Here is a 23,632-nt window from a genome sequence, read left to right on the forward strand (position 1 = left end):
CATTGGGGAATTCTACAACTATGTTAGTTGACACCGTGTCAAAGGCACATTCGACGTCGAAGTAAACCGCTGCGGTCCTCTTTTTGCACTTTGTGGCATTGTCCACGTCGGACATGAAGTCTAATAGTGCGTCAGCACCACTTAGGTGTGTTCTGAATCCGGTCATTTGGTCTGGAAGGATAGCTTTGGCTTCCAGGAACAACGACAGTCGCCTGAGCAGCATGCGCTCTGTGAGTTTGGCGATACATGAGGTGAGGGACACGGGACGAGAGGATCGTATGTCGTTGACTGGTTTGCCCCTCTTTAAAATGAGAACCATGACCCTCTCTCGCCACTCGGCAGGCACGTTACCCGATACCCATACGTTGTTGATATAATTCAGAAGGGTCTGGGAACCACATGGGGGGAGGTTTCTCAAAGCTTGGTAGGTTATGCCATCGGCTCCCGGGGCCGATTTTGCCTTTAGGTGACATAGTGCGTGTTGTAACTCGCACTTTGTAAAGGGGAGATCGAGGTCGGACGGCGTATTTTGCGGTTGCAGGAACGACCCTGCCATCGCCGAACTTGCTTGCAAAGTCCTCGGTGAGCTCCTCCATCGATGTGTTCTTACAGCCATGGCTAATGGAGCGAAAGGATTTCCGCTTTTGGAATGTCCTATAAGTGCGTTTGCCACGCCCCATATTTTTCTGGACGGTGTGTATTCGCTTAGGGATGCGGAGAAAGATCTCCACTGGGCTCGGCGTAAGGTATTTGCGTAGCGCCGCAGTACAGCTGAGACCCGTTGATACTCGGTCCTGTTCGTTGCAGAGGGGTGGCGTCGCAGGATGCGTTGTGCTCTTTGGCGGACTGAGCAGAGGCGAAGGTACTTGAGGTCCGGCTTAGGACTGTTGCAAGGGACAGCGATGGTCACAGACGCGTAGGCAAGGCACCGCCTTATGATGCTGGAAACGTCATCGTGGTCCGTGGAAAATCCGGCGCAGTACCTGTCCCAGTTAACTACTGTGCACTGTTTTCTTTTTGTGTTTTTCCTTGTAGGCTAACGTGACCTCAATCGGGAAGTGATCGCTTCTCCAGGTGTCGAAGAGGATAGACCAGTGCGCTGGGACATCAGTGGAGTGGAGCGTGACGTCAATAGCATAGGAGTGTGGGTATCTAAAGAATGTGGCTTCGCCTGTATTGGCAGGTCCGAGGTAGTAGGCACGTTGGCAGGTCAGAGTCTGCGAGACAGTCAGCTATGTCCTCGCCGCGTCTGTCTGTGGACTTTGCGCCCCAGAGAGGATGGTGGGCGTTGAGGTCTCCGCATATTATCAGAGGTCCAGGCAAAGCTTTCCGAATCCTTGTTATGTGTGAGGGGGCGACGTGCCGTCCCGTCGCGTGTGGCCTGATGTAGACAGAGACTACGGCGATCTTGTGCTGACCAATAAGAACCTGCACTGCTACGCACTCCGTGACTTCGTCAGAGAGGTGCTGGGACGGTAGTTATTGGTGCGGGAGGCTTTGGAGAACGAATATGGCGGCACTGTCGTGTTGAAAAGTGGGAATGGTGGCTGTGGTGTACTTGACGAACCCCCCGATGTTGCACGTGTGTGGAATGTTGGCTTCTTGAAGTGCGAAGATACTGTAATGAGATTTTTTGAGCCGAAGTTTAAGTTCGGACAGCTTGGGGCGTAGCCCAGCACAGTTCCATTGTAATATTTTGTGGTATCCTGCCATGCCGGTTTAAAGTGACACTGAGCTTGTCTGACAAGAACCCCAATGAGGGAAGGAACTCAGTATTTGATGCAGTTGTTGATGAAACATGCCGCTACACCGTGAAGAGAGAGGTCAGGGTGTGCTGCAGTGGTGCAAAATAGCGTTAGGAAATCCCGGATGCCCTTCGGGATCCAAGTGCGCTGGGAGCGGTGTTGTAGCGCTCTGAAGGCGAAGTTGATTATCGTGATTATCACAGACGGGCGAGATTGAGTCGAGCGAGATTGTGCGTGTGGTCCCTCCTGATGTCCGTTCGCTGTAGCCTCCGCTGGCTTTGAGGTCCCCTTGAGTATAGGTGCGTCCCTGCTGGTATTGCTGTTGGAGGGAAGTTGGCACTCGTGCGTCTGGTCTGAAATTTTCTGGTCTGATGTTTTCTTTCCGGTTATGCCATGTGGCTGTGTATCAGGCGGTCGCTTGGAGCGGCTTGGAGCGCCAGAGCGGAAGCGTAGGAGCCTGAATGACACGAATCGGCCGGACGGTGCCCCAAGGCTTCTGGGCAGTTCTTTTCCGAAAGTTCAAGAAAAGGTTGCTGGACGTTCCTCTGTCGCATTGCTTCCCGAGCCTCGTTCATTGGGACTTCACTGGAGACACTGAACCTGTATGCAGCTGTCTCGAGTTGCCGTACAGGGCAGGTCTTATCGGTCATCATATGCTGCTTTCCACAGTTTACACACTTTATACAGTTTTTATCTGCACAGTTTTGCACCTCACGATCTCCTGAACACTTTGCGCATACCTGGATGCGACGGCAGGCTGTACTGACGTGGCCGAACCGTCAACATTTATGACATTCCGTAGGATTTATCCGAAAAGCAGTTGCGGGGAAAATCACTATCCCAATATGTACGTTCTCGGGGAGTGGCCCGTGGGAGAATACCACTTTCACACACTCACCAGCTTTCCCAAGTCTGTGGACGCTGACGATCGGGATGTCTGAACGGATACGTGGTGCGATAGTGCAGTCACTTACGGTTGTGTCAGACACGTGGACCAGACCAGTGGTTGACCCCGGAGGTGGCGGCACGAAAGCACGAACAGGGATCGCGCATAGATAATTGTGCATAGAAGCTTGTTGACGCCTCCAGAAGTTTTCAAATCCACTGCAACAATGTTTTTGTTGCGGTTGACGCGTATTTCGGAAAGTTCATTTGAAGCCTCAGATTCTAAGTATTGCTCCAGTTTGGTCAGACGCAGAGACGATACACTGTTTTCGGTGCCGACTGGTCGGAATAGGACTGTGGGCGTTGCAGACGTCCAAGTGGGCGATACGTTTCTTGATACACTTGCACGTTTCACCGTGTCGTTGCTCGAGGAGGAGGAGGAGGTACTTTGGCGGCGGCCTTGTTGCCTTCGCCGTTTTCGTTGTTGACGGTGGAGTTGGAACCCGCCGCCGTCAAGATGTAATGCGTGGAGTGCCGCGTCTCCCTCCTGTATCGCAGGCGAGAAGGTCGCTGTCTGATCAGAGGACGATGCGGGCGTAGTGGGAGCTCTTTGAAGAGCGAGCGGAAGCTTCTCTGAGAGAGTCATGAAGTTACCAGCTGAGTTTTCTGTGTTGATCTGGGCAACCTGGATAGGGCTTGCGGGTAGTTCGCTGATGACCGGCGGAGGCATCGCGTCCGAGGAGCTGCGTTCCACAGCGGTGGTACAGCTAAGGCAACGTTCAGGGTTCATTGCAGAGCACAGGACTGCCTAATGGCAGGCCTGCATAAACTGCGCGGTGCAACGACAGCAGGGATTGCGAGGGAGCCACTGAGGCTCAGCTGATTCGGGCGTGAAACTAAGTAGGAAACTAGCTGTACTTCGGAGATGTTAGGCCTAAAACTGGTAACCGGGCAAGAGCACAATGGAAGCACGTCTGCTCACCGTGAACTCCGTCTTCCGTCACGTCGTCGTCCGTCGTCACGTCGTCCGGCAACACACACGCCCCAGAGTTACAGCGGAGGCGCTATTCTGTGGAGCATTCGCAGTATAGAGTTCGCAGGTGTGTCCCCATTGCCGGGGGGGATGCAGACGCGATGGCCGTGTAGCAGCCGATAAGGTCGCTCTATAATTTCAACAAACCAACTACCTTCGCAGCCCCCACATCCTCACAGACACACGCCGTGCCAGACCGATCATGCGGACGCGCTAAGCTGTAAATTTCTTCTAACTCGCTATGTCGCCTGGCATGCGTGGTCTGGCCCATGGACGCGGTGTAAACTGACTCGGTTTGCGCGTCCAGAGGAGGGAGTCTGGGCTGGGGTTGCGAAGGAAGCAGATGCTACAATAAACACAGCTCATAATGTAAAGTAGTTGTCTTTCTTCTGTGACTCGAAATTCTCTGTCCTACAACTGGTGACCCTGTACACGTCGAAACGAATTGGTGACCCCTGACGTTGAACTTTTGTGCACGTTCTCCACACGCTTCTCTGCTCATCATCGTGCGCGCTGTGATACTGGATTACACTCCACTTCGCCGTGTTCGCTCCTTCGTCCACCACACATCGCCATGCCTGGCACCGAACCCTCCGAAGGTACCGCAGCCCAGGCTCCAGTTCACGAACATCATATTGAAGCCGTGAGTTTGAAACAACCCCACTATTAGCCGTCTGAACTTTGGTTTTGCCAAGTCGAGGCACAATTCTGTGCACGTGGAATTTGCCTTCCAGACTAACAAATACGGACATGTTATTAGTGCTCTGCCATCAGAGATTGCTGCAGAAGTGCGCGATATTATGGTGTCACATCCTCCGCACGCCCAGTACGATAAAGTGAAAGAGGAGCAGATTCGGCGGACAGCAGCGTCGGAACTACGACGTTTTCAACACCTCCTCACCGCGGAGGAACTCAGTGACAGGAAGCCGTCACAACTTTTGCGACGCATGCAGCAACTGCTTGGCCCCAACACCCTGGACAACACGATATTACGTTAGCTGTTTCTGCAGCGCCAGACATCGCAAGTGCAAGGCACTTACAGCAGCAGGCGATATCGCCATCGAAGACCAGGCACGTCTCTCTGACCGCATCTTGGAAATTTCGGTTCAGACAACACATGCGATAGCGTCGGTTGACGGAGCCGCAGCGTCGACCTCAAGCTCCGGTGCGTCAGTCACCCATCTCTTCAACAGGGTACGCCAATGTCCAATTACGTCGCCACACCTACGGCTAACGTCGAGCAACTACAGCGCACAGTGGCACACTTGGCAAACATGGTAGCATACATGCAAGGTTTCGGCCGTACAACACACCAGCAGACAAATGTCGGCACAGTTCCCCTTGAAATCGGCCCAGGACGAATACTAACCCCCTGTCCCCCACTCCTTCCTGCTGTCCTCTCTCCATCTGTCCACGTCTGTACGCCGCTCATAGCCACAGTTGGTTCGCGGCGCTAAAACGGAATTTAAAAAAAAACACGCCAGCGCGGTCGAACAACACGAATCGCGGTCCCGTCGCACACGCTCAGCTTCACCGGCCAACAACGGTAACATGTGCTGGTACCACCACACGTTCGGTGACGCCGCCTAGCGCTGCCGCCCACCCTGTGCAAGATCATGAAATGCCACCCCCAGCCACTAACGACGGCTGGTGCTGCCGGGGAATGCGGAAGCCGTCTCTTCTTCTTTGCTGATAAGTGCTCCTGTATGCGGTTCCTTGTGGACACTGGTGCTGACGTAAGCATCCTTCCATCAACCACACAAGACCGTCGTTTGCGCTCTCCAGAGTACAACTTGCGCGAAATCAACCACTCTGCCATCACCACTCACCGAGAACGTTCACTGACTCTGAACCTCAGACTTCGCGGAACATTTCAGTAATCGCCATCGCTGATCTTCGCCGCGCTATTCTAGCAGCCGATTTTATCAAGTTCTTCGATCTCCTCGTCGATGTACGCCAGAAGACGCTCGCGGACAATTTCACCACATTGAGCATCCTCGGAGTGCCATCTTCTTACTCCTCCATCGGTCGTACGTTTGTTCTCTCTTCGACATCTACTCGGTTCTCATCTCTCCTGCGAGACTTTCCTGATGCTACACCATCTCCAACTCCAGCGCGCCACAACGTCACTCACCACATCGTGCATCTGTATACTCTTGCCTCCCTGCTGAACGTCTTGCGATTGCCAAGCGTGAATTCAACCATATGTTAGGGATTGGCATCGTTCGCGCGTCTTTCAGGCCGTGGGCATCCCCCCCCTCCCCCTGCATATGGTCCACAAAGAGAATCCCGGCGACTGGAGACAGTGTTGGGACCATCGTGCGTTAAACAACGTCACCGTTCTGGACAGATACCCAGCCCCACACGTCCAATACTTCACATCTCATCTACATTGCTCCACTATTTTCTCCAAGGTTGACCTCACCAAGGCCTACTTCCAAATCCCTGTACAGTCTGCGGACATTCCCAAAACGGCCATCATAACACCTTTCGGTCTCTTTGAGTATGTACGCATGCCATTTAGCCTCCGTAGCGCCGTTCAGACCTTCCAGAGATTCCTCGACGATGGGTTACGGTGACTCAATTTCTGCTTCACGTACGTCGACGACATCTTCGTCGCCAGCACGTAAGAGGAAGAGCATGAACATCACATTCGACTGCTTTTCCAACGACTGCAGCACAATGGCGTGGTGATCAACGCTGCAAAGTGCACCTTATACGGAGATTCATTAAAATTCCTTGGTCATCGCACTGATCGGCACGGCATAACACCGCTGCCAGTGAAAGTCGACGTCATCAAAGACTTTCCCCTACCACCGACCCGTCGAAAGCTGGAAGAATTCTTGGTACTTGTGAACTTCTGCCGACGGTTCATTCCTCACTGCGCCCAAATTCTCCAGCCTCTTCACGACCTCTTGTCTGGCCCACGGAATCCAGCCAGTGCCGTCGAATGGAACCCTGAAGCGAAAAATGCGTTCGACCAAGCAAAACAAGCCCTTTCCGACGGCGTTCGTTTGGCCCACCCTCGCCCCGGTGCACCAACGTGTCTCGTGGTTGACGCTTCGAAGAAAGCTGTCGGAGCCCCACTTCACCAACGAGACGACTATGGGCACTTGTAGCCACTCGGATTCTTCTCCATGAAGATGAAACCTGCTGAAACCAGGTACAGCACATTCGGCCGCGAATTGCTCGCAAGGTATCTGGCTGTCAAGCATTACCGCCATTTCCTGGAGGGACGTCAGATTACCATCTTTGCTGACCACAAGCCCCTCACATTTACCATCAACTCCGGCAGTTCGAATCATTCACCACGAGAACTTCGTCACATGTCCTTCGTGAGTGAATTCACCACCGACATTCAGCATATCGACGGAAGTAGCAACGTCGTTGCCGACGCATCATCGCGTCTCGACGTCAACACCATCGCTGCCTCCCCGTCACCAGCTGTCGATTTCACTGCCAGGGCAACAGCGAAGTGAGGACACTGACTTGGCAACCTTTCGGAATTCATCTTCCGCCAACCACCTGGAAGTCGACCTACCCGTGTCCTCAAAAACCCTCATTCGCGACATGTCGACAGTGCGAAGGACACGTGCGCTGCTAATATCGCGCTCGATTTCATCTATGGAAACCTCCACGACGAACGTTGCGTGAGAGCGTCTTTGCCCAGGCGTCCTCACAATACACAGTATTGCGTCTAGCGACCGGCCATTCGGGGTCACGGCCGAGACCTTGGAAAACCCTTAAAAGCATCCACGGGAAAAAGGGAAGCAAGGAGCACCAGGGAATCCCTGCCACTAGAGTTGCCGATGTTCGTGCGAGAGCGCCCACTGAAGTTCTCGAGGCGTGCCAGCGATTCCGACCGATGCCTCGCCGTTCCGTGGAGGTGCCCGCCGACTTGCCCGCACAGTAGTGATGCCTCAAGCCCCCCAGTGAACAAAAGAGGATTCACAGACGCCCAGAGAAGCAAGAGCTCCGCTGCCCCGCTGCTGAAAGAAAGGAGGTCATCGCACCCTGCGAGACTGTAAGCCGAAACCTTGTTGTCCTGTCGCGGCCACCGTCGTGTAACTAGGTGTCAGGATAGGTTAAATGATGTTTGCCTTGGCATTTCATTGTCTCGTGTGTTTTACCCAGCGTGGACCCGTGCCGATTTGTGCACTCATAACATCCGCTGTGAATTGTGGCCTGTAAACTTGACGTAAAATTGCTGTGTACTGAAGCGAAACCCCCACTTAGGAAACATACGAGAGAGGTACTGAAGTTGCATGATGACTGCCTCGGGCGAAGCACCAGTTATGCAGTCTACCATAATGTCAGGAACCGCGAATGTTCTCGCTTTGGCCAATGTAATCCAACCCTTCTCCGAGGACAGAAGCGGTACCTCGATAAGACTTTTTTGAAATTGTTGAACAGATTGCAGACATGGGTGATTGGACAGAGGCGAAAAAGTTAGGAATGACCAAGTGCCGCGTGGGAGGCGCCGTGTACGAATTCGCGTGGAAAGACATGAATGCTAAAAGTGCAAAAAGTTATTCCGATTTCAAGCGCATTGCTCTCGAGCGGTTTGGCACCGCGCCGCGGTCTGTCCGTCTTCGAAATTTTCTTGATGCTCGCCAAAATCTGAAAGAGGATCTTGGCAGATTTCAACTGTCAGCATACGACGCGTTCGACTGCTCAGAAAACTCATAGCAACACGCTCGTCAATATCTAGAGAAACAGCTCACAGCGCAGTTTGTTGGTGGGCTAAGAGACCCTATAAGGCGTTTCGTATTGTCCAAATACCTGACGGGGCTCAAACAGGTGTGTAAAGGAGGCAGTGCGTGAGCAGCGAAATGAAGCACTCACAACCGGATCAACTGACACGGTTCGTGCGATTATTGAGGAACCGACTACGAATCCCGAAACTGAAAGACCGACGGAGAGGCTTGCTCGGCTAGAAGAGCTTTTGATGCAGAAAACAGAGGCTCAAGAATGGCGAAGGGGTCCGAATGAACGCCGTAGAGAATAAGGGCGCTGCTACGGCCGATGGCAGAGAGAGAACGTTAGGTTCTACAGGTGTAGTGACCTGGGGCACATTTCACGAAATTGTCCGCTGGACCATGGCCAGATACCAGACTATATGAATCGGACGATTCCGAAGGAATTGCACCCGTCCGATCAATCTGCAAGGGAAACAGAAAACCAGCAAATTCCTCGATGCGGAGCACGCGCGTGGAAGGGATGTCGTCCCAGGGTGATGACGAGATAGTGCTGATTGGTCGTGCCCTGTAGTCGAATGTACAGTGAATGCGTTGACAAGGGGCTCTGGTATGACACTCGTAAAAGAAAGTGGTATCAGAGAACTTCAAGAGAAAGGGGTTCATATTGCAAATTTCTGTATGGACGGTCCGCGTAGGAGATTTGTAGGCGTTACGGGCGAGCCAATCTGACTCAACGGCCAGCGTAAATTAAATTTCAGTATAGGTACTAGTCCCCCGCAGGTCCCCCGCGGACCGGAACCGCTAGCTCTACACCACTCCGCGTCTGAGCTCAGACGCGGAGTGGTGTAGAGCTAGCGGTTGAGGTCCGCGTCGGTACGTGAAGAGGAGAAAGGGGGTTACACGTGAAACGGGGACGACTGGAATTGCGTCTTGTGCTGAATGGGCAGAAGTACCGGATGAATGGTGCGGATAAGCGCTGATCGAGCCGGTTCCAGGGGCGTGCCGAAGCGGAGAGCAGGTAGGTAGGCCGATGTGATCCAGAGAGGGCGGCGACGGAACAGTGACCGGTTCTTGAGCAGTGAGCTACTAGTGTTGTCGCCAATGAGAGTGCCGGGTAGGACCATCGTGGAGTACGGGGAGACCGGGAATAGAACTCAGTGGCATCCGTGTCCCATGTGGAACGCTGGCCCCTTGCTTCTTAACCGCAATTGGATGGGCTGCCAGCATCTTGTACCTTGTAGAACCTTCGGTGGGAAGGCGAGGCGGGCAGTGTTCTTGGGACTGGCATTGGCGATGCGGATGGGTCCATGCAGTCGCCAGCGGCGTACCGCGACCGGCATGGGAGCGTGATGCTCGGGAAGGTGCCGCTGGTGAAAGCTTGAGGAGTGCCATTGCGAAACGCGTAGCGAGTTCTAGCACCGAGTTCTAGTGAGTGTAGCACCGTCCTACCAAGGAACCGCTAGGCGACAACTTTTCGTCTAGCTGTTCCTCGGTAGAACGGTGCACCGGACCCTTCAGTGATGGCTTCGAATGTGATCTTGCGTGCCTGTTCTGATCTTGCGTGCATATTGGTTGCCAAATTTGGGTTGGCACTAGGCCGAATTAGCGGAACATTGTGTTATTTGTTCGGGTCACCAAATGTAGAGGATATGGTGTTCCTCTACATAAGTCCTGACCGGCAGTGGTGGAATGTCCCAGCATTCAGATGTGCGGGCCTCACGCTAGGACGATGCCGGTAGAACTGGCTGGCAGGAGCAGCGGCTCACGCCAGCAGAGGCACGTCATCATCGTCATCCACGGGCCGCCACAGCCTCGACGAATATGCTAGAGGTTTTTTCCTTTCCTTTCTTTTTCTTAATAAACATATCCCCCCCCCCCCCAGAGGTTTTTCTTCTTGCAAAATAACGGCCCCCATGCTCTGCTGGTTGGCGTCAACAGATAGAGCTATCTGCTTTCCAGGTTGGTAGTAAGCGAGGACCGGCGTCTGTGTGAGCTCTTCTTTCAAGTGCTCTAAAGCAGACTGGTGTTCATCTCCGGCGACTGCCTCAACGTCTGCGGTACACAACCGTTTTGTCCAGAGCTTGAAAACAGAAATCCGCCAAGACTGGCCCCGCTCACCGGACGTTATAGACCGCGATTTTACTCTAATCGAGCTGAAGACTGCGTTGAAACTTGTGAATGTGCGGTCGTCCCCTGGACCAGGTAAAATCACCTATGCCGCACTGCGAAACCTTGACGAGCAGCCACTCCAAGCTGTCTTTCATGTTTATACGTCTTGGCGACAGGGATCCGTACCATCTACGTGGAAGGAGGCATTAGTTGTTCCCATCCTGAAACCAGTCAAACCCCTAAATGCCCTATCCTCCTTTCGCCCTGTGAGCCTGACAAGCTGTATGGGAAAACTGATGGAGAGAATGGTTTTGCATCGCCTCGATTGGTGGCTCGAAAAACAAGGTCCGTTCCCTCAAGAAATGGCTGGATTTAGTCGCCACCGAAGCTCCATGGATCCAGTTCTCGACCAAGTTTCAACAGTCCAACATGCTCGTGCTCATCGGCATCGTGCTCATTGTATCGGTCTTCCTGGACATTGAGCGCCCATATGATACCGTCTCGCACATCTGTGTTAGAGCCCTGCACGGGCACGGGCTCCCGACCCGGCCCGCGGGCCGGGCCGGGCTTGTTATTGTCTGTGTGCTCCGGGCCGTGCCGAGCCCGGGCCGACAAAATACGCCAGCACCGCGGGCCGGGCCGGGCCCGGGCCGACAAATATCTTTCCGAGAGTCAGGTCCGGCCGGGCCAGGCAGCTAATTCCACACAATGGAGATGCATTAGTTCATATCATCTTTCGCTTGCGCCATTCCTGTGCATGTTTTGCAAAGACAGGCAAAGGTCACTGCATTATGCACATGAACATTCTCAAAGCCACTTTACATTGCTCCTCACTGCTCACGTATTTCACAATCACTTTGGCAAAGCTTGGTGAGAGGGGTAGGGACTGGGAGAAGGAGTTTGTCGACAGCATCGATCCTCTACCTCCGCAAAATCTTGACAGTGTAACGATAACGCCCATGCCCGCGTGCGTTCTGGATTTAATTTGGTCTCGTGCGGTTACTGTGTTAAACCGCCATCACTTTATGTCTGCCTTCTCTCCTTATAAATTTACTTATAAATTTGTTTGATAATCGCCCGAAACTCGTACGTTGCGGCTCGAAATACTAGGCCGGGATCTACTCGCCGAGTCACCGGGCCGGGCCGGGCTCTACTCACTGGGTCACCGGGCCGGGCCCGGCCGCATAAAAATACGAAGGTCCGGGCCCGGGTCGGGTCGGGCCATTTTTCGATGCGCCCGGGCCGGGTCGTGCCCGAAAAAGTCGGCCCGTGCAGGGCTCTAATCTGTGTGCTCCACGGGTTGCGGTTTTTTCGCGTATCTGGTCGCCTCTTCAGCTGGCTCCACGATTTCCTTACAGACCGAACTGTCGCTGTCCGCACATCCCACGGCCAAAGCCCCAAGCACCCTGTTCATCAAGGCGTACCCCAAGGAAGCATTCTCAGTCCTACACTCTTTAATGTGGTAATGGGAGAACTAAAATCGATAGTTCCTCGCAAGGTAGCACTCTCCGTGTATGCCGATGACATTGCCCGTTGGACAGTAGGCAAGCACCACCAGTAGGCAAGCACGACCAGCCATTCAGCGCCGTTGGCAACAAGCCTTAAACACTATCCATCTCTACCTTACGCGACTTGGAATGGCCCTTTCGCCCGAAAAGTGCGTCGAACTCCCTTTCACTCACAAGGCTGTGCGTAATTTCCCTCTTTGGGTGGGTCCAAAGAAGCTCGAGCCTGTGCGTTCCCATCGCTTCCTTGGTGTGGTTCTGGACTCGAACCTGCGCTGGGCTCGCCACATTAAGCACCTTGAAACCGAAATGCAGCGATGGCTTCCTGCAATTCAACATCTTTCTGGCTTAGGCTGGGGCTGTGATCAACGCTCCCTTCTAGCCGTTCATGCGGCTTTGGAGAGGGTGACTGCTTTACAGCCTTCCAGTCTTGGACAGGGTTTCTAGAACATCGTGAAATGGCCTTCGGACCCTGTTCGCCCAAGGCCTTCGTCGCTGCCTTGGAGATCCAAGAATGGCTGAAACTCGGCAAGTCCTAGCTGAAGCCGGTGAACTCCCGGTGGAGGTCCTCCGTGAGCGTGAAACGGCTCGACACTTCCTACGTTTGCGCGCGCACGTTCCCCGTCACCCACTCCTCAGGAAAATTCGATGCCGTCCTGAAAGTGATTTCCGTCGCGTAGCGCAGAGGACACGCCAGGCTCTCACTGGCTTCACACCTAAGGATGTCACACCGCCGAACGCCTGGACCGACGAACGTCTTCCTGACCTCCAGGACAGCAGAGATCAGGTTTCCCCTCAAGTCCTTCGAGCCCATTTTTATGCTCTTGAGGGGCTCTCGGAGCGCTGCTGTTTGATCCGAGAGATTCAGAACAAACCTTGAAGTATACGTTATCCTTCCTAAAAATGTTCGGAGCCCATGCACATTCTTAGATGGTGCAATGGCCCTGATATCTATCACCCCATTTGGGTCAACCTTTAGTCATCCGGTGGCCAGTCGTGTCCAAGGTGCTTGACCTCAGTTTTTTGAAAAATGGCATTTGCTGAGAGTTAACTGTAAGCCAACCCCTCTGCATCACTGGACCAGGCGTGGACCAGGTCGTGGTCTTGATTGTCAGCAACCCACACCAGAATGTCATGCATCACAACCTCAACACGAGGGATGCCTTCCAGTACATCGTTCATAGCATTCTGAAAGACTTCCGGTGCAGTACATATCCCAAAGGGTATTGTCGTAAAACGGTACCGCCCGTACGGTGTGCTCATGGTGCAAGTTCTCGAGCTTTCCTCATCAAGAAGAATTTGCCGTAAACCTGACGACGTGTCGAGCGTGGAGAAAATCCAGCGTGCTTCCGCAAGACTGGATGTCACTTCCTCCAGGGTCTCGATCGGGAGTGCTCTCTTCGAAGAGATTGATTAAGGTCGACTGGATCCATACAAACTCGCAACTTTCCTGGCTTCGAGACGACCACCATGTAACTGGAACACTCAGTGGGCACATTTACCTTTATGACTGTATCGGCTTCTATCCTTTGGAGCTTAGCTTTAACTTTGTTCCTGAGTGCCAGCGGAACTTTCCGTGCAGGCCGTACCATGCCTTACAAACCTGGTCGTAACTTAATTCGGTATTCTACTTCCTTGAGCTTCCCAAGCCCTCTGAACACACCTTCGAACTGCTTCAGATGTCCGTACTGAGGGAGGCTGTCCAGTGCCGCTGTGCTGACGGATCCGACTCTGTTGAGCAGACTGAGTTTTTCGCAGAGGTTCCCACTAAGCGTGGTCTGGACTTCTTCATCCACAACAAAGAAGTCTTCCAAGACCCTTATGTGCGGCGTCGACACTTCCAGGACGACTTTACCGGCAGCTCACTTACTGAACCCGAAGGTCTTCAGCGCTGCTCGGCACTTCATGACGTGCTTCATCGCTATCATGTTCAGGAGCCTCATAGGGATGACTGAGCAACTGGCTCCGTGTCGATCTTGTAGCATGACTTGTCTTGTTCGATCTTTACCTGCGACATCCAACGGTCGTCGGCCTGGACACTGCCTACCGACAAATGAAAAAGCAGGTAGTCTTCGTCACTCGGACCAGCCAGTGGTCTGAGTTCTGTCAGCCAGTCGTCGAACCTTTGCCTTCCTTCTGGTTACGTTTCCCGAAGACGAATTCAAGGTAGGTTAAATTGTCTGTTGGTTACATGTGGGCCTTCAACTTCCTGCGAACGACATCAATGTTCTGTTTGTCGGCCTCATTTTCAAACACGAAGGTATCGTAGATTCGCCTCTCTACGTCACCAATGCATATCAAGAAAGTTGCTGCCTGTACCTTGCTGGAATGTTCGTTGAGGTGCGTTGCAACAGCGAAGAGTTCATACTCTGCGTTCCATGTCTTTTATGCTTGCCACATATCACATAAAATGTGAAAAAGGGCTTCGGCGGCGGAAGTAGACTCCTCATAATAGGAGTGAGTCGCCGATGAGTTACGTACAGAGGCTGGTAAATCATTAATAAACACATTAAAAAGTAAAGGACCTAAGGTCGACCGCTGTGGGACACCAGAAGACATATAGTAGGGACGAGAGCAGGAGCCCTTGTACCGAACATAGTTACAGCGATTATGAAGATATGATGAAAACTAAGCGCACAGTTCAGATGCCATTCCCTAGTATGACAATTTGAAAGTAAGCAAACCATGGTTAACAGTATCAAATGCCTTAGATAAATCAAAATACACAGAGTCAACTTGCTTAGGATTTTCAATGTTCGTGCTTAGGTAGTTAATATAGGTAACAATATTTGTTTCAACGAATCTGTCAGGTGTAAATTCATGTTGTGCTATGGTTAGAAAAAGAACGAAAAATAAACGATAGATGTTCAAAAACAACTTTTTCAAAAATCTTGGAGAAAGAAGACAACAACGAAATGGGTCTGTAATGTGATACTTCAGCTCTCGAACCGCCTTTGTGTATAGGGACAATAAGGGATGATTTCCACACAGATGGGAAAACTGAAGAACGGAGGGATCTGTTAAAAAGCACCGTTAACATGGGAGCAAAAGTTGACCCACATCGCTTAACAAGGTGAGACAGGAGGGTGAATCGACAAGTGGACATATACTTGGTGCATCAGTAGCAGGCTCGAACACGTAAGAGAAGTAGTCAGCAAACTTGTTAGCTACCTCAGATGGTGTAGTAACAGGACAGTCGTCTTCTATCAGAGGAATAGTATCAGTAGCAGGAGAGGTTCTCTCCTTACCGTATTTCCACAACGACCTAGGCTTTTTAAATAAGGAAGACTGAAAAAAATTTTCATAGTTCTGGTGGTCCCGTAAGTAGAGTGATTTCACGGTCTTTCGAGTCTGTTGAAACCTAGTGTACTAAACAACCTGTTTAGTTTTCGCGTACATACTGTGAGAGTGCAACTCCTTTCTCATTAGGGACTTTAATTCATGAGCAAACCACGTAGGGTACCTCTTCGATCGAGGTATGACTATCGGAACAAAGATGCCCTTAGCTACGGTATTCGTAAACTAAACAGCGGCAACCTCGATATCACCGCATCTTAAGATTTCAGACCAAACTGTGGAGGAGAAGCGGTTGTACAGGTCAAGGAAGTCACCACGACTGTACACATCGATTAGGTTGGTAGAGGAAACATTACAGTGATGAAAAGCTAAAGCAGAAATATGGAAAGCAACAGTAAATGGAGGGTGGAATTTATCGGGATGAACAAGGGAGGAGTCCACAAAAAGTGTTTTTTCTGCATGAAAGTTAGATAACACTAGATCACTTGAAGGGATGTGAGGTGTTGTGAAGCGGAGTTCCAAAGGGCTTTTCAAGTTTTAATGCTAACGCATTTCCGTCGGATCCACCAATGGATCGACCATGTTTTTTTTTTTTTTTTCTTTCTTATTATTAGACGTCTGTTGTAGCGAACGAGGATAGGTTTCTCTGCGACAACATACGTATCGCCAGATACTTATACATTCGTCCAACGTAACAGTAAAACGAAGCTGCACCAACTTCTGCGAATTTGTTCTATATCGGTATTTCGCACTGCAGGTCAATCAGTTCCATTTGTAAGTCATCAGGAACGTTGTTCACAGCTGCGGAAAACGGCTACCAAAGAAGCTCCGTTTCCAGTGTCCTGAACTCGAAGAATCTTTGGTCGGATTTACTCGGGAGACCACTAAACCTGCGACTGAACCGGTCCGTTTCTGCTGGCATTGAAGGCACCGATATTACAAATCGGCCATGTAAGGTTTACTCACAAATTTTGGTATGAATGTACCAAAATATCAATCAAGTCAAAATCACCCACGCAGGGCAGGTTTAGAGAGTCACCAGCGAAGACGACGAAAGTAACACAGAGACCAAGAGAGGGAACGTCGAACTTTCAACCTTTAATCATACGATTAAAGGTTGATTAAAATTATAAGTTGAAAGCTCGACGCTCGCTGTCTCTGTGTTATTTTCGTCGTCTTCGCTGTTGTCATGTACCAACCGGCCCCGTTCGTCTCTTATTTAGGGAGTCATCGGCTGTTACAGGTCAATGGCGGCTGTTTTCTATCACTAAACAATGCAAGATAAACTGCACGAGTATAGAGCCCAGTCACAACACCACGACCGTTCATAAAGCATGGGACGATTTTTTAAATTCTTTTTTTGCTTGGCAGCCACGCGTCATGCGCATGGTGGTGGTGGTGCTGGTGGTGCTGGTGTCATGTCATGCGCAATCAGCGACCAAACACCAATGAGACTGTATTGCCGTCTTCTACAACACAAGTACACTGTGCTAACACCGTCGTCTTCAGTTAACACTCCTGACAATTACCATCAAAGCACACGGCCACGCCGGACGTTCTATCACCAATCTGGAGCTCGCTCCATCTAATGCGAGAATATCGTCAACCCATGCACACAGTCCCACTGCCTCTCCTTCTTATGCATGTTGATAAGATCACCACAGTTCGTTCTAATAGAAAAGCGCGCGCTCGTACACTTTACGAGAAACTGTTTATATCAATCGAGTGTTTGTTTAAAGTGGGCTTGACCGCAATTATCATCATCTGAGCACGACAGAAATGCTTCAAGTAAAAAATAAAGCCACATGCTACCGTCAAACTGAAACAAAGAATTGCGATCTGTCCATGATACCTACATTGCAGAACATATTGTCACCTACCTTAACCAGTTGTGCGTGTACGCCGATATGATACAGGCGCACAATGCCGTCAAAAAGGGAATAAACGTAGGTGTGTGCCATACCAAGCTTTCCCGGGGTGCCTTCTGCCTTGCCATTGCTGTTGGTAGTGCCTGCATCAGATATAAACTATACCATGTAATTGTGTGTGAAAAACCCAGAAACATGGAATGTCTTGGTTATCAAAGGAATTCTACGATCCTGTTTGTAGTACAAAACGAGAATTTTTATTTTGGCCTCGGAAAACAGCGATTTTGCATTTTGAAAAAAAAAAAAAAGTTTTATTTTTGAGGTGCTACAAGTCGCGAACTTTGTTTCTCTTGCGGATGAAAATAGTACAACACACCTCGCACTGAACCCTAGACTGTTAATTTGCTATAGTGTCCGCCAGATCTTAGGAGCCAATCGTAAATTTACAGGACAACATTATATTCGCTTAACACGCACAAGATACTTAAATCCACCGACGTAAGCTTTCTACACATTTTGTGTCAATCCAAAAAAAAGTTTCCTTTCACGCTTTTTCTTTGCGAATTTTAATTTTTTCAATTTACAATTTTGGAAAGAAACGAAACACATGGTGCTGTAAAGCATATTAATTGTTATGAAAACTGCAACATTTCTGGAGTTTGAAGTGACATGGAAGGACAGAGATGGAACCATGTATACAGACTCAAAACCCGTAATGGAGCAAGTGGTTTTTGCTGGTTTTGAATGTTCCGCGTCTCAAAGTCGACGAAATATTGCTCCTCTCACATATACATCAGTCAGCTTGCATTCTCTTACATTATTTTCCTCGGTTCATACATTTATTCTGCAACATTGCTGGTCAGTAAAAAGGTCGTGCAGAACGAGACGAATACAATATTTCGCATCAGGAGGATAACCCAAGACAGGGAACAGAAAGGACAAACAACGTTCCTTAATTGTCTCGGGTTACTCTTCTTGTTGCATGTACCAGCCCTAGCCTTTTTGTCGGTAACACTTGGCATCTAGCATCGCCGACACGGTTAGTTGATTGATCCGTCAAGCCGTATTCGTGTCAAAGTCGTAGACGTTCTTGCTCCATGCTATCGGACACGCTATGCAGCGCATTTTAGAGGTGGGAGGTATGAATTGTCCCAGCATGAGTTAAGTTGGTATAGTCGGTGTCACAATGAACCGCCAACTGACAGAATCTGTCTACTGACATCCAAAGACATCCGACAGACAAAGACATCCGACTGGCCTCATGAGGGCCCTCACGGTTGGCCTCATGAGGGACAATGCCTCATGAGGCATTGTCTCACTCACCCTCACCTCATCGTCGTGAGGTGAGGGTGAGGCTTCTTCATGAGGGTCCTCATGAGTGAGGACGCCCAGCTATGGTCACGGTCTACAAGACCCACAATCACAATGTAAATTGTGCGGACGCACTTCATATGCTGAGGACACAAAGGAGACAAGGGGATGCTTTCATGGAATACTTCAGTGCTGGTATGACACCAGCAGACGCGAAAAGCCTTCCTGAGTCGAGTATACTTGCGAACGAAGGTGACGTAGAAGCACTTTCAAACGAAGCCATAAACCCCCAGCAAAGCACTGTTTCCTACTGGCATGATATAGGACGCAGGAAAAAATTTGGCACATCTATCGACCCAGTAGAAAAGCTTAAAGAGAAGGTTTCGACCTATGCAAAAGAACGTAAAACAAATGCAGCTCTGCTGTTTATGTGTTTGTTTATTTGTAAAACTCCCTGAACTATTGCTTGAAGGCACTAACGCGATCGTTCACAAATAGGAAGATACTGCTTCCCCTTCTTGGTCCATTCTAGCTGTCACCCCAATCATGAAATGGACTCAAGTACTTCGACAGTGACAAGAAATGATCTTTGTTGGGTCCACAGCAAGCTGCGATGTTGCGCAAAGCTTCGTGATGGTACTGCTGGTTGCAACGAATGGTGGTGCTATACCCTTAGCTGTTGTGGTTCGCACGTCTCAAGCCACATCTGGAAAGATGCAGGCATTCAGGCAAATTTTCCAGACTGTTTTGGAGGAAAACATATACGTTGTGAACACAGGAACATATATTTGACTATTGGTTACAAAACGGACAGTCACATCTCTCATGGCGACTGAGATCCCTCCCGGGCGTCAGACACTCTGGCTGACAATTCTGATGCATGGAGCTAGTCTTTATGGCCTGGAGCTACGCAGCCGTCGTTACTTTCACCAAGTACTTGTTGTTACTTTCACTGATAGCAACGAACCCAGTGGACCACGACAAGAGAAGGAAGCTGATGCCGGTCTTTCAGGAGGTTTCTCTTGTTTTGAAAATGTACTGTTTTTATTTATTTTATTTATGACTATCCCTCAAATGCCAGCAGAGGGTGATACAAGAGGAGGGCACAAAGGATACAAAAAGAATAATCACAATTGAAGGACAAAAGTTATATTGGGCGATGAAGGAAAAAAAAATACACAGTCCAGTGTGGTAGTAGTGAGAAAACAATAAGTCAAGGAGAATGAAACACTTTAATATATGTATTCGATATAAAATTAATATAATAAATAATTTAACTATATATAAAGAAAGCTAAAATAGAATAATAAAACTTTAATATCCTCAAGCTTTCGTGCAGAACCTGCACTTCATCAGGTGAACACACAAATAACGTTGACAGCACAAACGGACTATGATAGCCTAACACATGTCTAGTTTACACGCCTTTTTTATGTTAAGTATTCACCGCACGCACGTGCGACGACATACTTGACAGGACCCCAAGCACAGGATTTATGACCTCCCCTCCCCAAAAGCAAAGGCAATTGTGAGAGCCAATCTGTTCAATTCGGCCTCACCGTCATTGTCATGAGCCAGCAGTGGCGCCGCTACATGCTTATAAGCGCGCGCCACGTGCTGTTGTCAGTTATTTCATCGTACGACGTTCATTATCATACGTCGGTAGTTTGTTAGATCCTCGCTTCAACTCATTCGGCCCTTCATCACCCAAATTGCTAGGTATATCTTTCCAGTCATTTATTCATAGCATGTATCATACCAGAGTGCTAGTAAACTGTCTGTGTGTTATCCGAATGCCGTATTCCTGGATCTTATTTTGAGTTTGGCAGATAGCCAGGGACACCGGGTCCTATCACCTGTATTAACACCTTTCTTCACCCCTTTCCCTTGGTCTATCATGCCTCACATGGCGCAGTCGACAGGATACGGCAAGTGATTCTTCAGATTTTTCACTTCGGGTTGATATCGTATTAATTTTTTGCAACTACTTCGACTTTGAAGTCTTATGCTTTTGACGTAGTTCGAAAGGCTTTTTCGATTTAGGCTGATCCTCGTCATTCGAACGCATTGCATTACATTTTTCGAACAGTTCTATCCCTTCTAGTTCACTTTTTTGTCACGCATTAATTGCGTCTTGAGTTTTTCGTTGCATTTGCGCATTTTTTTCAGTTGTTCACAATTTCGAACGCGACGTTCGATGTTCGAGTTAGGTTCAGCTGGTAACACCTATCTGGAGCCTGGTGCAGGATTGTTTCTGTCTCTCAGTTTTCGTTGTGTCCTAACGACAGATATCGTCTTTTGAGTTTGTTCTTTCATGGAAAGTCCGAAGGTGTTGAGACTTCTTTTGCGTCCAGCACAAGAGTTGTTTGAAGAGTGCGTCTTACGTAATTTCACACTCTCAGAGAACGCTGATCCTCGTCAAGCAGCAATTCTCATCATGGAAGACAACGAAAGGAGGAAACATGCATCTACGAGTGCTATTCCCACCAAAGACGACAACAAGGAATACGAAACATCGGAGGAATACGAATCATCCGAAGATGAACATCAGGATGAACAAGTCTCATCAACAAACAAAAGAAGTAAGAAGACACCTAGCGCGAGTTCCTCTGCTTCGATCACCATCGATCAGTTAGCTGAGATTTTCAAACAGGTGGTTTCCACACCACAGAGGATAGTAACCATCCCCGACCTTAGTCAGACATTGAAGTTCTTTTATAGCCGGCGCAACGATGATTTTCGCGCATGGCTTTCATCAATTGAGGTGTTACGTATCCAATACGGTTGGGACGATTATACCGCTTTAGCCATTGCAAAGAGTAAGCTTCGTGGTGCGGCCAAGGATTGGGACGATGGATCCGGAAGAAGTTGTGTCACATGGCAAGACTGGGTCAAAGGTTTGAAAGATCAATTTGATTATAATCCAGATCTACCAGATTGGAATCGTGATTGTGAAGCTAGAGTCCAGAAAAGTGACGAATCTATCTCTGACTACATTCATCCAAAGCTAAAAATACTCTGCAAGTGCCCTTATCAGCTCAGGGAACGTGACAAGATTCGTTACATCACCATGGGCCTACAGAGTGAGGCAACGAGGACCAGTCCTACTTCCTACTACACGTCTACTGGATGTGACTGTCTCACTCTGATCAAGCTGGCACGACAGATCGAACCTTCTCAGAAACACCGTGATCCAAACTGGCGTCAACAAGGAGCCAAGCCAAAGGACTACACGAAGAAAGAACATCAACGTCAGCAAGGCTTTTCGTCCACATCAAGCCTAAGTATTCATCTCGGCAAAATGGTGAGAAACATTCTACTTCCACCAAAACATCGGACAAATCAAGCCAAAAATACAACGCCCCAAAGGACTACACCAAACATCAAGACAAAGACAAGAAACACAGCTACACTGCTTCAATAAGACACGACTTACCATCTAGACGCCCTGTGAGACCCGTAATTGAGATTCTTGTAAACAACACACCGGTCGACGCTCTGGTTGACACGGGTGCAGACATCTCAATCTTAAGAAAACAGGAAGCAGAGCTTTGGGGTATTAACATAAACCCATGGAGTGACGCAGCAATGATCGCCGTGGATAACGAGTCCATGCCGTTCGGCGAAGCCGCCGTCGAAGTGAAGTTAGCGAACACAACTGTTTCTCTTCAAGTTGCTATCGTCACTAACATCATATATCGTTTCATACTTGGTAGCGACTGCCGAACATCTGCCAAGCTTGGAATCACCGTTTGGCCTAATGGACACGACTTCATCCAGTCACCTCCAAAGTCGCACCAGGAGAAGATCTTCAACAGCATGTTCCTAAAGAAAGACTTCCTCCAGGAACTTTCTCAAACGTCTTCATCACACGCTAAAGAATTTCAACCCATACAGGAACGGATCTTCTACAAAACGACGACATCCGAGGATCAAGACACTTCGACAGATATCAAAGCTCATCGCATCGTTCACGCTTCCAACAACGTGCAAGTAAATAACAAGAAAGCCTCGACATCAACGTGTTCATCAACACAACGCAAATCTCCACCAAGGAACTGTCCTTTCCCACTTCTTCCTGGCACCAACATCGTGGCATCCCAGGACAAGGTGAAGGTACCATCTCGTCAAGCAACATCAGTCTCCGCAAGAACAAGTTCGCCAAACAGTTTTCCGGCGAACAACCGTGTTTGTGAACGTGTTAGTGAATTCCGTAATGTTATCAACCTTCATACAACACAGCCAACACCACCACCCCCACCACTAATCACCATCATCATCATCATCATCGACATCTTCCTGCTCACCTTCATTGGCATCATCATTCAAGGAGTTTTCCCCCAAAGTAACTGGTGCAAGTGATGTGGAGTTGCGGGCCTCACATTACTGAGGCCAAAATCTCCATTTTATTTTTTCCTTAAAACCAACCAACCAAACCAACAGGTATGTGAAAATGTCATGTTGCATAACGACGAAAAGGATGAATCATCTGACCTCTTGCTTGTGAATACCGTACAAGTCAATGACATCATTCCTTTGGATAGGGTTGTTGTACGAGAGACAGATGCAAAAACTGAAGTACAGCATGCTGAAATCTTGAACTATTTGGACAACCTTAAACACAAAGTAACATCAGACATAAATGACACACAGCTTAAGAAACTCCATGACATCATTCTTAAGCACGTGAACGTGTTTTCTAAGCAAAAGTACGACATAGGATTTTGTCCAAAGACCGAACATTGAATCGATCTCTCTGACAGCATTCCTGTTCCCGTAAAGTCTTACCGCTACTCATGGAATGACAGAAAATTCATCAAGGAAGAAATCGACAACTGGCTTAAATTAGGTCTTGTTCGAAAATCGGAGTCTCATTACACTTCCCTAGTTTCCGTCAGCCATTTCATACGTCAACACCACGCAGACTTGTTGTTGACTACCGTAAGCTAAATGGGAAAACCGTCAAAAGAGTGTATAGTATGCCTTGAATTGATGATACTGTTGACAGAGTAGGGAAAGGCAAATACTTTTCCACTATGGACATAAAGAAAGGTTACCTAAACATCAAAATAAGGGAATCTGACCAACATTACACCTGACGGTCTTTACGAATTCGTTCGAATGCCCTTTGGTCCAACTGGTGCTCCCGCCACTTGGCAAGCAGTAATGGATGAAGCAT

At 49.3% G+C, this 23,632-nt stretch overlaps 1 protein-coding gene across 3 annotated transcripts in view; it reads right to left on the reverse strand.

The window, feature by feature from the left end:
* Positions 1 to 23,632, reverse strand: part of LOC135396544 (E3 ubiquitin-protein ligase RNF123-like) — a 502,532-nt gene that overhangs the window by 130,211 nt on the left and 348,689 nt on the right. For all 3 annotated transcript variants that reach the window (XM_064627582.1, XM_064627583.1, XM_064627581.1), the window contains one exon: positions 17,155 to 17,285. In XM_064627582.1, the coding sequence (XP_064483652.1) occupies positions 17,155 to 17,285 (131 nt within the window). The remainder of the gene's footprint in view (positions 1 to 17,154; positions 17,286 to 23,632) is intronic.

The sequence above is a fragment of the Ornithodoros turicata genome, chromosome 6, assembly GCF_037126465.1.
Source record: "Ornithodoros turicata isolate Travis chromosome 6, ASM3712646v1, whole genome shotgun sequence".
In the NCBI taxonomy this organism is placed as follows: domain Eukaryota; kingdom Metazoa; phylum Arthropoda; class Arachnida; order Ixodida; family Argasidae; genus Ornithodoros; species Ornithodoros turicata.